Below are 12,760 nucleotides of genomic sequence, written 5' to 3'. Positions count from 1 at the left end.
GGATGGGAGGAGGAAAGGAAAGGGAAGCGAGAGAGAGAGGGATGGAGAGAGAGAGAGAGAGAGAGAGATGGAGGATCCGTCTTGAAGCTCGAAAGCGTCCGAATCGGTCCTTTTCCCGTCTCTGCTCTTCTCTTCCACAAAAGCGAACGGACATGGGAGAGTAAAAACAATCAAAAGGGGGTAAGGAAGGAAGGAAACAACGAACACGAAAGAGAGAAGCTGTGGAGGATTAGAGGACACGAGAGAGAGGAAGCTGAAGGCGGGACTGGGCAGTGGGGGGCGGACGACGACGAGAAGGATACAACGAGTGCGAGCGAGAAAAGAGAGAAAGGGAGAAGTTAAAGCAAAGTTGATTGGTTGTTGATGAAGTTAACTAGAGGGCTAGACTAGCTTCTGAGGAAGGTAAGACGGGAAGGGAAGGATCAGCCACGGTTTTGGCGAAAGGGAAAAGGGAGGGAAGGAAAGGAGAGGCTCGACTCACTCGATGTTCTCGAGCTTCGTCAGTCGAGGTGGATGATCTCCCCGTTCTCGAGCTTGGGTTTCTTGTCCTGCAGTCCGAGCAAAGTTCAGGTCAGTGTTGGATCCTCCAAGGCGCAGAGACCGGCGAACGACGCGTCGAAGACCCAACTCACAACCGGTGATCCTCCCTTCCTCTGCTTCGCCCGCTTCTTCGCCTCAGCAAGCTCCTTCGCAGCCTTAACGACGTCTGGATCTTCGTCGTCCGTGTCGGAAGAGATATCGATGAACTCCTGAGCAGGTCGTTTGGCTCGAGCTCCAGAGGAAGGGCCGGCAGCAGGAGGAGGAGACGCGTCGACGGGTTTGTCTGAAGAGCGAGATCAGACGAAGTCAGCGAGTGACGAACGAGGCGTCGAAAGAAAAGAGGAAGGAGCTACTGACATTCGATGACTCCGAGGGCTTGGAGCATGGTCTTGGAGCGGTAGACGAAGGTGAAGGTGATGCTTTCGAAGGGAAAGGCAAGGAGGACTCAGCTGGGTCAGCGAGGGAAGAGGGAAAGAGCACTAGATTTCTTACAAAGGCGATGAGACTGGATCCAGCAGGTTGAATTGAGCGAAATTCTGCCTCGGGGTAGCGACGGGAGCTCCTAGGGTTGCTCTCTGGGTGACCTGTGAGATCGCAAAAGTCGAAGAAGGTCGAGAGGAGAGGTGAGGAGAGGCGAGGAAGGAAGAGACGAGAAGGGTGAGCTTTTCGGATCTCGGATCAAGGGAAATGTGTTTGGATCAAAAGTCATGACCTGCTAACCTTGAGCTTCTTCACAGCTAGCTCGTGCAGCAGCGAGTCGTTGGCGAGGGAATTGGAAGCGAAGGTCGGTTGAACGATTTCGGAACCTCGTTGACCTCTGCAGATCTTGAGGACGATGGTTCCAAAGCCAGCTCCGACGCTTGAGTCGAGGGCATGATCTTCGTCTCGGTCAGAAGTTTGCTGAAGGAGGAAGAAGAAAGGACCAGGGAGGGATCAGGCCTCTTAAGGAGGGACTCAGAGGAGAGGGAAGGGAGGAAGAAGTGGAAGCTCACGATCTCGGCGAAAGCGAAGGGTTGTTCTGTCGTGTAGGACGCTAGTCTCCCTTTCAAGGTGGCGGAGGGATTTCCTCGGTCTAAGATCATACCACCTACACTCTTGTCGTCCAAGAAGAGGTAGCCGCAAGAAGATCGAGGAGCGACGGGGCTCGAGAGTTCCTCCTCCAATTTGACGCTAAACGTCTGCCAGAAAAGCAAGCGAAAGCGATTTAGCGAGAGCGTGGCCTTGCAACGTCGTCTGTTGATCCTACGACATGCGAGACTTCTCCTGGGAGGGTCGAAGAGGGAAGGGAGGGGAGGAGAGTCGAGGGGAGGGAGGGAGGAGGAGGTGAGCTTGAACGCGAAGACTCACCTTTCCGGCCTCACTCACGACGTAGCACTTCGCTTGTCGTCCTTCGACCTCCATCTTGTACTCCTCGAGAGGGACTCCATTCGAGAGGATGGTTGCTGTAAAAGCTTCGAATCGCATCGGGAGGGTGTGGCGGTTTGAAGGGAGAAAGAGGAAAGCGAGCTCGTTTCGAGACAAGTCCAAACTGATCACCTTTTGGCTGACTTCTTTGTGATTTTTTTCGTGATTCAACCTCGTATCACAGAAGCATGGGCTGGTTTTATCAAGGCGAAGGGTTTAAGGGCCATGAAAATTCGCTTCCGCGTCGATGCTGAGGCGGCCGGCTCGGGGAGAAGGAAGTACGAGAGCTGACCTTTCCGAGCTCCTCCTTCTCTCTTTCCTCCCCAACGTCCAGCTCCCCTCCCAGTCGACTTTTCGTCCTTCTTAGGCTCAGTAGGCTTCTGCGTCTTTCCCTGGCAACCCCTCACCGGATCTTCGAGGAAAACCTCCAACTCAGTTCATCCCTTGCCTTCCCTTCCTTCTCCGTCGTCAGCTTCGCCACCTCCCTCCCTCCTTCCCTTCCTCCTCTCAAGCCATGCCTCTCAACGCCGTCGCCTCCTCGTCTTCTCTCCAGCAACAACATCAGCAACATCCTCAGCTCCAGCAGCATCATCAGAACGGTCGAAACTCCCAGCCGAGGAGTGGAGGAGGATCTGAAGGAGGACTTCCCTCTCCGAGCTTTGTTGGAGGTCAACAGTCGACGACGAACGGGAGCATGCGACGAGCGAGTGGGCCTCAGCAGGTCGTGGTGAGTTTGCCTCGTTGTTCTCTGCTGGTTCTTAGTAGCTGAGATGGATAACTGGTAATACGCTTAGTGCTCTAGAGACGCTTTGAGTTGAGGAAAGGGCGAGAGGAAGGAAAAAACGACCTCGCGAGCTGACCTTTCTCTCTTCTCCTCCTTCCTTTCAGCCCTTGAGTCACAGGTGGATTGTGCCTCTTCCCAACCCTGCACACGCAGAGAAACATCGAAGTCTATGTAAGGACGTTCTAGAGGTGAGTTTATACTCTCGTTATCCAGAGGAACGGAGGGCAGTTCAAACCTGAAGCTGACCTCGTCCCTTTTCCCTTTCATCCTCCGCTGAAAGTTCGCCAACAAGACTATCGCCATCAATCCCAACCAACCTCCCATGGACGGGGACTCGGTCGATAAAACGTTTCAAAACGGACAGAAACTATCGGCTATCTTCCTCTCGGGGAGATTTTGGATCGACCTGGAAGGGGTCGACCTCGTTCTCATGGCCGGTCTGTTTGTCGCGAGCGCTTTGACGATCGAGACAGGTGGAGCAGACTTCATGGGTCCGCTGAAGAAGGCTACGGAGCAGGCTGTGCCTCCTGGTACGGTGGCAACATGGGTACGTCTCTCGCTGCTTTCCCTCTTTCCTCGATTTTCTCGCCAGCTCGTGCTTCCTTCGCGTTTGCCTCGTCTGATTCTTTTGCTTTCGTCGAGCAGACTCAGCAGGTCAGCAACCTTCAGGAGTGGGCCGGATTGGTCTCGAGAGGCGCTATCGGTCAGAACGTCAGGGAGATCACTCTCTACCCTTGGTGAGTTTGCGCTCTTCGCCTCGCCAAACAATCCCGTCGCTAGCTCTTCGAAGCTGAAGTTTGGACATTCACTCTATACAGGGCTACCGTCAACTATCCGGTTCTCTACAACCTCATGTTCGGACCTTCAGGACCCTTTCCTTGTCCTACTCCGTACGTCTCTTTTTCTCCCTCTTTGTTTCTCTCTCGCTCAAAACTCACTCGCCTCTTTCTGTTTTTGGACCTCGCCCTCGTAGGTCACCTCCGTCCGTACCATCGAAGAGACAGAACATGCCACCACCAGCAGCTCGTCGAGACTCGGGAGGCATTCCTCCGTCAAGGATCAACTCAAACGGATCGACCTCGAGCGGAGTACTCTCGCCCTCCCTCGACGGTTCAGCTCGTCGGTCACCTCTCGCCTCGAACGGATCAGGACCCCAAGTACCAGAGTCTTCGTCTGTAGCGGCGACGGCGACGCATGGATTCAAGGGGGTACCGAAGAGGACGACTTGCCTCGCTGCACGTGTTTTGCTCGACGCGACTGAATCAAAGAAAGCGTTGCTCACTCGAGAGCTGACCATCTCTCCTCTTCTTCATTGCAGTGTATCACTCATCGAACTGTTTGCGACCTTCTTGTGGTCTGCTCTCAGTGTGTCGATCGATTCACGACGGCTGTTGGTGAGTTGACCTTCTTCCCTTTCTTTCTCGAACCTCGCAATCGCTGATCCCCTCCTTCCGCTTCGTTTCTTTGTGCTCGTTTCTTCAGAAAACCTCTCTTCTACCGACGAACCACCCTCGGGAATCGGATGCGAGTACCCTTCACCAACAGAGAAGGAGATCATCATCATCTCCTCCTCTCCTCCTCACGTCTCCCGTCCAACCCCAGCGCTCAACGGCAACGGCGGTCGTCCCCAATCCAACCTCAACTCTCGATCTTCCTCCGCTTCCACTTCCTCAGTCGTTCCATCTCATCCACCAACAGCCAGCGTTCCGAACGCAGGATCGTCGTCAGGATGGACTTCGCAAGAAATTCCTCGACGAGTCGTCGGCAGCTTTCAGCACATCAACGAACCCACTCTCTCCCAAATCCCCGGTACTACCTCCCACTTCACCGTCTCCCATCCCGCCAACCTTCCTCCCCTCACCCAACGTCCTCCGCGTACTCCTCTGGTTTATCGTCCCTCCCAACAAGGACAGATGCTTCCTCCACCTCAACCTCCTCGTACGGGAATGCCACGGTCACTTCAGGATCAAGCAGCAGCAGTCCAACGAGCTTCGCAGGTTCAGTCTCGTCAACAAGCAGAGGCGAGGCGGATCCTTGCCGCTCAACAGCAACAACGAAATCAAGCTCGACCTTCACCTTCTCAGCCTCAGCAGAACCAGCAACGTAACTACACCGTCCATCCGTGCTGTGGAGGATTCGCTCATCAGCCGAATTGCAGCATGAATCCAGAGAGGTTGCTGGAGCAGAAGCAGAGGAGCGAGGCGGAGCAGAGACAGCAGCAGCAGCAGAGATTGATGGCTGGAGGAGGAGGAGGAGGAGGATTCACTGGGATGGAAGGGTACGGAATGGGAGCTCCTCAGACGCCGGCGGCGAGGTTGATCTCGGAGGAGGAGGAAGAGAGGTGAGTTCTCTCGTCGAGGAAGGAAGACGAGGAAGACGCGTCCGCTGATTCGTTTCATCTCGTTTCCTTCGAGCAGAAACACGCTGGAGTTCGAGTTTGAGGAGTGGGTGAGACACTGTGGGAAGGAGACTGGGTATATCTTTGTGAGTTTCGACGTTTTCTTTCTCGCCTCCTTCGTCGACGCGACGACTGATCTCTCTTCTCTCCTTTTCTTTCCCTCTTCTCAGACAAGTAACGTTCAAGACAAACCTCCAAACCCGGATGCCGAGTCAGTACCTTGATTACATCCCTCCTTCTTCGCTTCCACTTGCTGATCTGAACTCTCCCTCGTTCGTTCGTTCGTTCGTCGGCAGATCAACGTTGCTCCCTCTGTCCGCCGCCCCCTCTCGAGTCCTCGAGATCCTCCTTGGTTCGAAATGCCCTGAGATGGCTACGGAGGAAGCGATCAAGTCCAAGTTGGATCCGCTGTTGGAAAGGGAGAAGGAGACGAACGAGGAGCCTGGGTGGACGGTTTGATCAGTTGGGTGAGTTCGAGCCTTTTTTCGTTTCGACGCGGCAGAGAGACAAGAGACGCTAATTTTTTCGCTCTTTTCTTCATGCATTATTCTCTAGGAGGTAACCTGGCGTTGGAAAGTCGGAGAATCAGTTTGGTCGAGCTGGGATGGAAGGAGAAGGAAGGAGACGGGTCGAGGTCGTACGCGGTTGAGGAGAAGAGAACAAGGGAGCTCTCTTTTCGATTTTAGTATTTTTTTTCCCCTCTCGTTTACGACGTTGATACGAACTCTTGGCTGCTACCACGACTAATTCTGCCCTGCCTCTGAAGAAGCGGCAGTTCGGTGCTCAGTTATATCTTCTCCTCCCTTCCTCCTCTTCAATTTTAAGGCAGTGGGGACAGCCCTTCCCCTCCACCACTCACCCTCGAATCGTCGAGCTCACCAACTTTCTCCTTCTTTCGTGAGTTCCATTCCCTCCTCCCTTCGCTATGCATACAACCTTTCTCCCCGAGAAGAAGCGAACGAAAGGGAACTCAAAAAGCTCATCCAAAACTCCTTCCTTTCCTTCCTCCTCTCCCCTCCTTCCTTCCCTCCAGCTCCCTCTCGATGTACTCGATTGAATCCTCTATGCGAGAGGACGACGGCTCTTCCTCCGCTGCTCACGACCTCGCCGAAGCCTTGGAAGTAGGTGTAGGCTCCAGCTTCGATCCCCGACGAACTTGGACGAGTCACTTGGAAGGAGACGACGACGACGACGAGGAAGGAGGAAGAGGAGGCGACACTACCATCGAATCTCCTTTCAAGGATCCTCACCAACTCCAGTCCCAACAACCTTCAGCTCTCCAACGACTGCCCTCCTTCGCCTCGTTGACCCATCCTCTCGCGAGATTCTCAGGTTCAGCTTCAGCTGGATCACCCTCAGGAGGAGGAGGAGAAGGAAGCCCGAGCGGATACTCTGGAGGTCACGAATCCGACCCTTCGAATCCTGCCAACAACGACGACCTCCTCGCTTCCTCCCAGCATCACTCCCCTACCGACTCAACTCCCTTCTCAGCAGCTCAGTCTGCTCAGTTCCTCGACTCCCTAGGGATCTTCGGCGGTCTCGAAGCTTCGTCGTCGACAGGCGGGATGCTGGATGCGAGTGCGTTGGGAACGTACGGAGGAGGAGGAGACGGGATGAACGCTGCTGTCAAGAGAGCGAGAGCATCGGATCGAGAAGGGAGCGATGGGAGTGGAGGGAGCTCACCCAAGGCTGGGAAGGCGGTGACGACCCAGAAGACCAGGGAGGCTGGGATGACCAGAAGGAAGGTTGAGGCGAGGTTCTCTTGCCCTATCGATGGCTGTGGGTCGACGTTTACGAGGTGAGTTTCTACGTTTCTGGCTCGTGTTTCGCATTGAGGAGAAGGTCGGGAAGCCGCTGAAGAAGGAGGTGCTGATCTTGGATCCTTTGTGCTTTCGCTTCGACAGATCTCACAACCTCTCCGGTCACCTTCGATCTCACGCCGACGAACGACCCTTCAAGTGCGACGTTTGTGGACGAGGATTCGCCAGGTAAGTCTCCCTCGTACCTACAGTAGAGGTACCTGAACCTAACGAAGCTCATCTCTCGTTCGTTTTCGTCTTCTCTCAGACAACACGACTGCAAACGACACGCCCGACTTCACGTCCCTGACCAAGCGAGCTCGTTCGAATGTCTCGGCTGCAACAAGAAGTTCGCTCGATCCGATGGTCTTGCTCAACATCGTGAGCTCCTCATCTAGTACAGAATCCTCCTTCCCTTGCTCTCGACCCTCGCTGATCAGTCCTCCTTTTGTTCGTCGTCAGAAATGAGAACGGACATCGGACGAGAATGCCTTCGAGCGCACGGAGGTCACAACAATCCTCACCCTGCTGTGGATCTCTACGCTGGACCTACTAGTCCAGAGCCTTGGTCCAACATCGAACACGCCGAAGGACCTCCTTTGACGGTCGAGGAGGAGAGGTGAGTCTTCCGTTCGACGCGTCGTTCTTCACAACTCGTCTTTTCCTTCCGCTGACTCCTTCTCCCGCGGCCTTTTTTTCACTATTCAGAGCTGTTCTCGAAGGTGCTGTCTTGGAATACGTTCGAATTTACCCTTCGACTCTCCCTGGGTACGTCCAACTCATTCGAGCAGCCCTCTCTCGTCCCGACTCGAACTATGCGCTGACCTCTCCTCCCTTTCCTCTGCTTCGCTACATCCAGAGGTTCCCCCGTCGCTCCCGCATCCGTCGTCTACCCCTTCCCCAACGGTCTCTCCCCTCCTGAGCTCCTCGTCTGGATCTCTCACTCTCCCTTCCCCGAAATGGCCAAAGATCAAGAGGTCCTTCGACTCTTCGGGAAACTCATCGGTCTCCCTTCGGCGTCGAGACCCAAGTCGCAACTGGACGAGAACAGCTACACATCGGAGGGAGGGTTGGTGTTGGATCCTGCGTTGATGGGTGAAGGGTTGGGTAACATGTCTGGAATGGGAGGAGACGTTGGTGGGTCGTCGGCCTCGTCGTCGAAGAACATGAGGTGTGACTACGTTCATCCCATCTCGAGAGAGAGATGCCCCAAGGGTAGGTCTTCTTCATTTCCCTGCTCTTCTCGCTCTCGTTCTCCGAAGCCTCGGGCTCTCGTCGTCGTCGTCGTTCGTTCGCTGACTTTTACGCATCTCCTGTCCCTCCGTCATCTCTAGTCTTCACGAGGATGTTCGACATGCGACGACACGTCGAGGCTGTCCACAACACCAAAGTCACCTCGGGATACCAGTGCGAGGACTGCGAGAAGAGGTTCTCTCGAAGCGATGCTCTCACTCGAGTGAGTCCTCTCGTTTCGTCTCTCCTCTTCGCCTCTTCGCGTCTCTCCCTACGCCCCTTGGGTCTTCCCTCCTTCCCGCCCCCTCTTTGCTGACTTTTTTTTTTGTCCCTCTTTGATCTCCCTTTCTAGCACAAACGATCCTACTGCACCAAAAGAGACGAACTCCTCGACGACCCAGCCCTCAACATCGACGACGCCTCGATCCAAAACCAGGACTTCCCCGAGTACCAACCCTACCAAGCGGGAACCGACTTGGACGACTACCCTGATGGAAACCTTTAGGTCCCTCGCTGCTCCTTCTTTCTTGCTTAGCTTCCTTTTCTTAGCTCTCGTTCGCGTTTTTGTCTTTCCTTCGTTCGTCATCTCCTCTTGCACTTTTCACTCCATCGCGTTCGTTTTCGAGCTCTCTTTCTTCTGCTTCCTTCCTCAACGCTATGTATCCGACCGACATTGAACACTTTTGACTTCGTTCTTTGCTCGACGCCAGACGAAGAGGAAGGGGAAAAGGGAAAGGGAAAGGGAAAGAGAAAGCGACGTGGAGTTTCTCGAGAGTCGATCTAGCATCTTCTTCCCTCCAGCTCACTTCTCTTTCTCTTCTTTCCTCTCCCTCTCAAATAATCTACAACCACCAACTAGTCTACCCTTCCAGACATGTCCCCACCCAAACAAACCTCGTCCAACCCTCTCGGAAACCGCTCGGAACGAAGACGACGACTGCACACCAAAACGACGCGTCTCACTCTCAACCGTCAAGCTTCGATCGAGCTGAGCAGGTCGCTTTTCAGGGTAGTAGTTTGTTTGGCGGTGGTACTAGTTGGAATGGGTCTGGGTGGGTTGTGGATTGGGAGAGGGGATTTCTTTGGAGGAGCAGGAGATGGTGAGTCCGAGCTCAAAAAACGAATCGGACGCGAGTTGACTAGAAGCTGAGAATCCCTTTCTTTCCTCCATCCAAGCCTCAGCACCGATGGACCTCGAAGGATGGGCGAGCTGAATGTACGACTTGAAATCCTTCTTTCGCAACAGCGTAGGTCGAGTTTAGAAGAATCAAGTTGTCATTCAGATCATCGTCCAGCGATCACCTTCTTCTCTCTAAGCGTTCGTTCGTCCAGCCTTGTCCTTGTCGGCAGCACCAGAGAGAGCATCAGCAGCTCCAGAAGCAGCGGCGGCAGCCTGTTCAAGAACGAATCGAAGGGGACCAAAGGTCAGCTTGAGACGAAACGACGGAGATGACGGAGGAGGACGGAGTTCGAAGCATAGGACTCACACCTCCAGACGCATCAGCATTAGAAGATCCACCCTTGTAGTCCTCTCCCTTCTTGGCGAAGAAATCTGAAGCAGCAAAGGAGGGAAGGGAGTCAGCTTCCTTGAGAAGGAGAACGAACAGGACGAGGGCGGATCTCTCCTCCGAAAGGATGGTCGAAGCTCACCAGGACGTTGCTCCTCCTCAGAAGCTCCCTTAGCAGCATCTCCTCCGACTTCTCCCTTTCCGAGAGGCTTGGTGGAGGATTGCTCTGAAAAAAAGAGAAGGAAACGAAGCGAAGGAAGAGGTGGAGGAAAGGAAAGATCAGCGCTCTGCGAGAGGTTGAGGGAGGAGAGAGGAAGATGGAGGACTCACTAGGCGAAGGGGGACCGGGCTCAGACATGATGAAGTTGGATAGAAAGGTGGTGTGTAGGTGTTGGATTGGTGTTGGAGTTTGTTGGGAAGATGGAAGTTGGGAGGACAAGAAGGGAGAGGTGGATCTGCCCCAAAGCTCTTTCAGCCTCGTCGAGAGGGGGCGAGTGACGTGTGGGCTGATGTCGAACTTCTTGAAGGGAAAAATATAAAAAGGGAAGTGAAAATAGTCTATCGGTGGTTCATGGGAGCTAGTGGGAAGTATGGTTTGAGCAGAGGAAGTTTGTGGGAGAGAGGGGGAGAACTGAAAGAGAGGGAGGAGAAGCCAGCCGCCGTCGCTCGCTCTTCGTTCGTTCTTTCTTCTTGGGACTGTTCTCTGAGGGAGAATCTCGGGTGCCACAAAGACAAAGGCGAGGCTAAGAGATGAATGGGAAGATTTCCATTCGGCAATGATGGAGTCTCGTGATAACCAGCTCCTCAACGCAAGAGGGAGCGAGACGCGTCGACTCAAGACGGATCACCTCGAGCTCACAGGAACTGGGATCGAGCTCAAAAAATCAACATTATCAATAGTCCCCACTCGCACCCTAAACCTTCTTCTCCCCATCAAACTTTGCGTTTTCCAAAGCCTTCGCTCCATCATCCACCATCCCTTCGCAACCAACAACCTCTCCAGCCTTCTTCTCGAGCGACGCCAGAGTCGGGTTCGTCGTCGAAGTCTCCGAAGTCGTATCGTCCCTAGCAGCTCGCATGTCCTACAGAAAACGATCCAAAACAGAAGCAAAGTCGAATTATCTCGTCAGCTTCAGAAAGGAAACAAAAACAGAGACTCATCAAGCTCAGACGACGTTGAAACGAACGAACCGAGATGGCCTCCTCCTTCTGTTCCTCTCCCGACTTGGCCCACTCCTCCGATCCCGTAACGGATCCTACGGCTGCGACGGTAGCGGCTTTGACGTCTGCTCCCAACCAACATGCGAAAGGAAGGAGGGAAAGGGGTTCAGTTCGAGCTCAAAACAAAGGCTAGGGAGGGAGGGACGGAGGGGCCGAGATCGAGGAACGAACATTCAGCGTGAGCTCCTAGTTGAGAGGCCATTCTGTTGGTAGAGGCGAAGAGGATCCGGGTGGGTGTGAAGGGTGGAATGGTGTGAGAGGGGGTGGGATTATTGTGGTTGGCGGGAAACGAAGGAAGGGGAACGATAGAAGAGCGCGATTCGAGGAAGGACCCGTCGACAGTTCAGCCCTCGCGACGTCATCAAAGCTCGCGAGAAAAACATCACGACAGGTCCATCTCGAAAGAGATGTTTATCTGGAATTCGCACCATGGTGCGTGGTAGACGATTAGTGTTTACCGTTCGAGAAGAGTGTGCTAGAAGGCAGCGAAAGACACGAAGAGCTCGAAGGGTCGTTGAGTGAACTCGACGACCCATTTACGAGGGCCGAGGCGACTGAGCTCCTCTTCCTTCGATGAGCAGGTTGTACAATCGAAGAGTGAAGATGGCATCTATATCGTCTTCTGAGAGGCAAGATCGAAAGGAACGAAGGGAGGTCAGAACTCAGCTCTTGGTCGCGTCCAACGACGCAAGTCGAAGAAACGAACCTCAACCCTTGAGCGATCTCGTCGAGCTACAGCCCAACCTCCAACGCGAATCTATCTGAGCCGTCGTCGTACCTCGAGGAGCGAGATTGACTGTTAAGACGAAACGAGAAGAAGAGAGAAACGAGAAAGAAGAGTCAGAACGGTCAGAGCTCGTTCCGCTCCTTCTCCCTCGACGCAAGTGAGACGGAAACGACACGAAGACTAACGACAAGGAACCCCAGACTCACTGATTATGTAAAGCCGCCCAGCAGCGGTCTAGCGTTCTCTCTCCAGAGAGCAGCAGGCGAACGACTCGAACGAGCTCCCTCTCCTACCCGTCTCTCGTCTCCTGCTCTCCTCCTCTGCCCTCCCTCTGCCCTCTGCCCTCCCGACAAGGATCCAATCCCACGCAAGCCCTAATTCTCCTCAGCCACCCGAAACAGGCGGCAAAACACCCACCGTATCCCCTTCGTTCAGCACCCAGCCTGCGACCTCCTCCTCCCCAACCATCTCCTCGTTCACCGCCCAACTCGACGTCTCCAGGACCGAAGCGAGCTTCGGGAACTGCGAGGCCAGATCTTTGGTGAGCTGGGGGAGCGTGTAGGGCGTCGAGGACGGCGGGGAAGAGGAAGGGAGAGGGAAGTCGAGGGAGGAGAGACGAGTCGCTGATTGAGCGGAGGCGAAGAAGAGAAGATGGAGGACGGGAGGTTGGGTGCTCGTGGAAGGTTTTGGTGGTGGAGAGGAGGAGGTGGACATCGTATTGATGGTGAAAGACAGGAAGGGAGAGGGAGAGGGAGTGGGAGTTGGGAGAGAGAAAAGGAAAGGAAAGAAGAGAGAAGGAAGGAAAAGAGCGAGCTCGACGAGTTTGTTCGTCGACAGCGCTCCTCCTCCTTCGCTTTGGGCTGAAGAGCCTGAGATTTTCATATCGTCAGCTGGACCTCGTCAAGAAGATCTTATCGCTATCCAACCTGATTTTCACGAACTCGCTATTGAAAGCTTGAAAGGAACAGCGCTCTCGACTCGTCCTCTCCCTCGCTTTGCGTTCCTCTCTTGGTCTCTCTCTCTTTCGCTCCTGTCTGCTCGCGTCGATTCAAGTTCGGAAAGGTAGATGAATTTGGGGGGTAGTTCGGTGGTGTAGGTAAGATTTGAAGGGGAGGAGTTCAATCAAAAAGTAGAGCAAAAGCAACA

At 54.2% G+C, this 12,760-nt stretch overlaps 7 protein-coding genes across 7 annotated transcripts; 4 read left to right on the top strand and 3 right to left on the bottom strand.

The window, feature by feature from the left end:
- Positions 1 to 50: 50 nt before the first annotated feature.
- BDY24DRAFT_380250 (uncharacterized protein) lies at positions 51 to 2,016 on the bottom strand. Its single transcript, XM_076639139.1, has 8 exons — positions 1,888 to 2,016; positions 1,533 to 1,718; positions 1,261 to 1,440; positions 1,033 to 1,124; positions 898 to 959; positions 633 to 823; positions 482 to 548; positions 51 to 393 (listed from the first exon to the last, which is right to left on the bottom strand). Exons 1-7 carry the CDS (start codon positions 2,002 to 2,004, stop codon positions 501 to 503), a joined length of 876 nt encoding a protein of 291 aa, XP_076498990.1. The 5' UTR covers positions 2,005 to 2,016; the 3' UTR covers positions 51 to 393; positions 482 to 500.
- An 844-nt stretch (positions 2,017 to 2,860) lies between these two features.
- Positions 2,861 to 5,031, top strand: BDY24DRAFT_247173 (uncharacterized protein). The gene is made up of 6 exons (XM_076636757.1): positions 2,861 to 2,916; positions 3,009 to 3,275; positions 3,374 to 3,465; positions 3,547 to 3,618; positions 3,702 to 4,122; positions 4,211 to 5,031. Exons 2-6 carry the CDS (start codon positions 3,051 to 3,053, stop codon positions 4,889 to 4,891), a joined length of 1,491 nt encoding a protein of 496 aa, XP_076498989.1. The 5' UTR covers positions 2,861 to 2,916; positions 3,009 to 3,050; the 3' UTR covers positions 4,892 to 5,031.
- Positions 5,032 to 6,739: 1,708 nt separating this feature from the next.
- Positions 6,740 to 7,323, top strand: BDY24DRAFT_337265 (uncharacterized protein; the record flags this gene model as incomplete). Its single annotated transcript, XM_076637274.1, has 3 exons — positions 6,740 to 6,924; positions 7,031 to 7,114; positions 7,194 to 7,323. The coding sequence occupies 3 exons, from the start codon at positions 6,740 to 6,742 to the stop codon at positions 7,321 to 7,323; spliced, it is 399 nt and encodes a 132-aa protein (XP_076498988.1).
- On the top strand, positions 7,284 to 8,838 carry BDY24DRAFT_380220 (C2H2-type zinc finger protein). Its single transcript, XM_076639138.1, has 5 exons — positions 7,284 to 7,544; positions 7,634 to 7,693; positions 7,785 to 8,140; positions 8,260 to 8,381; positions 8,511 to 8,838. The coding sequence occupies exons 1-5, from the start codon at positions 7,390 to 7,392 to the stop codon at positions 8,661 to 8,663; spliced, it is 846 nt and encodes a 281-aa protein (XP_076498987.1). The 5' UTR covers positions 7,284 to 7,389; the 3' UTR covers positions 8,664 to 8,838.
- On the top strand, positions 8,563 to 9,674 carry BDY24DRAFT_247121 (uncharacterized protein). The gene is made up of 3 exons (XM_076636756.1): positions 8,563 to 8,771; positions 8,869 to 9,258; positions 9,335 to 9,674. Exons 1-3 carry the CDS (start codon positions 8,650 to 8,652, stop codon positions 9,609 to 9,611), a joined length of 789 nt encoding a protein of 262 aa, XP_076498986.1. The 5' UTR covers positions 8,563 to 8,649; the 3' UTR covers positions 9,612 to 9,674.
- Positions 9,675 to 10,580: 906 nt separating this feature from the next.
- On the bottom strand, positions 10,581 to 11,089 carry BDY24DRAFT_412758 (uncharacterized protein; the record flags this gene model as incomplete). Its single annotated transcript, XM_076643108.1, has 3 exons — positions 10,581 to 10,748; positions 10,858 to 10,952; positions 11,059 to 11,089. 3 exons carry the CDS (start codon positions 11,087 to 11,089, stop codon positions 10,581 to 10,583), a joined length of 294 nt encoding a protein of 97 aa, XP_076498985.1.
- A 334-nt stretch (positions 11,090 to 11,423) lies between these two features.
- Positions 11,424 to 12,328, bottom strand: BDY24DRAFT_412757 (uncharacterized protein; the record flags this gene model as incomplete). The annotated part of the gene is made up of 3 exons (XM_076643107.1): positions 11,424 to 11,509; positions 11,666 to 11,683; positions 12,007 to 12,328. The coding sequence occupies 3 exons, from the start codon at positions 12,326 to 12,328 to the stop codon at positions 11,424 to 11,426; spliced, it is 426 nt and encodes a 141-aa protein (XP_076498984.1).
- Between the last annotated feature and the right edge of the window lie 432 nt (positions 12,329 to 12,760).

The sequence above is a fragment of the Mrakia frigida genome (genome assembly GCF_051309035.1).
Source record: "Mrakia frigida strain ATCC 22029 unplaced genomic scaffold BDY24scaffold_6, whole genome shotgun sequence".
Classification (NCBI taxonomy): domain Eukaryota; kingdom Fungi; phylum Basidiomycota; class Tremellomycetes; order Cystofilobasidiales; family Mrakiaceae; genus Mrakia; species Mrakia frigida.
This window is presented reverse-complemented; position numbering and strand designations above follow the sequence as displayed.

What these genes read in the sequence shown, in the direction of transcription:
- BDY24DRAFT_380220 (XM_076639138.1), top strand. Translation starts at nt 7,390, where the DNA reads ATGAGAACGGACATCGGACGAGAATGCCTTCGAGCGCACGGAGGTCAC. An exon ending in TTGACGGTCGAGGAGGAGAG is followed by an intron (nt 7,545 to 7,633) that starts GTGAGTCTTCCG and finishes TTCACTATTCAG; the next exon opens with AGCTGTTCTCGAAGGTGCTG. An exon ending in GAGAGAGAGATGCCCCAAGG is followed by an intron (nt 8,141 to 8,259) that starts GTAGGTCTTCTT and finishes CGTCATCTCTAG; the next exon opens with TCTTCACGAGGATGTTCGAC.
- BDY24DRAFT_247173 (XM_076636757.1), top strand. Translation starts at nt 3,051, where the DNA reads ATGGACGGGGACTCGGTCGATAAAACGTTTCAAAACGGACAGAAACTA. An exon ending in CTGGTACGGTGGCAACATGG is followed by an intron (nt 3,276 to 3,373) that starts GTACGTCTCTCG and finishes TTCGTCGAGCAG; the next exon opens with ACTCAGCAGGTCAGCAACCT. An exon ending in GAGATCACTCTCTACCCTTG is followed by an intron (nt 3,466 to 3,546) that starts GTGAGTTTGCGC and finishes CACTCTATACAG; the next exon opens with GGCTACCGTCAACTATCCGG.
- BDY24DRAFT_247121 (XM_076636756.1), top strand. Translation starts at nt 8,650, where the DNA reads ATGGAAACCTTTAGGTCCCTCGCTGCTCCTTCTTTCTTGCTTAGCTTC. An exon ending in TGCACTTTTCACTCCATCGC is followed by an intron (nt 8,772 to 8,868) that starts GTTCGTTTTCGA and finishes GCTCGACGCCAG; the next exon opens with ACGAAGAGGAAGGGGAAAAG. An exon ending in CTTTGGAGGAGCAGGAGATG is followed by an intron (nt 9,259 to 9,334) that starts GTGAGTCCGAGC and finishes CCTCCATCCAAG; the next exon opens with CCTCAGCACCGATGGACCTC.
- BDY24DRAFT_380250 (XM_076639139.1), bottom strand. Translation starts at nt 2,004, where the DNA reads ATGCGATTCGAAGCTTTTACAGCAACCATCCTCTCGAATGGAGTCCCT. An exon ending in GATCCAGTCTCATCGCCTTT is followed by an intron (nt 960 to 1,032) that starts GTAAGAAATCTA and finishes TCCCTTCGAAAG; the next exon opens with CATCACCTTCACCTTCGTCT. An exon ending in GGAAGGGAGGATCACCGGTT is followed by an intron (nt 549 to 632) that starts GTGAGTTGGGTC and finishes CTCGGACTGCAG; the next exon opens with GACAAGAAACCCAAGCTCGA.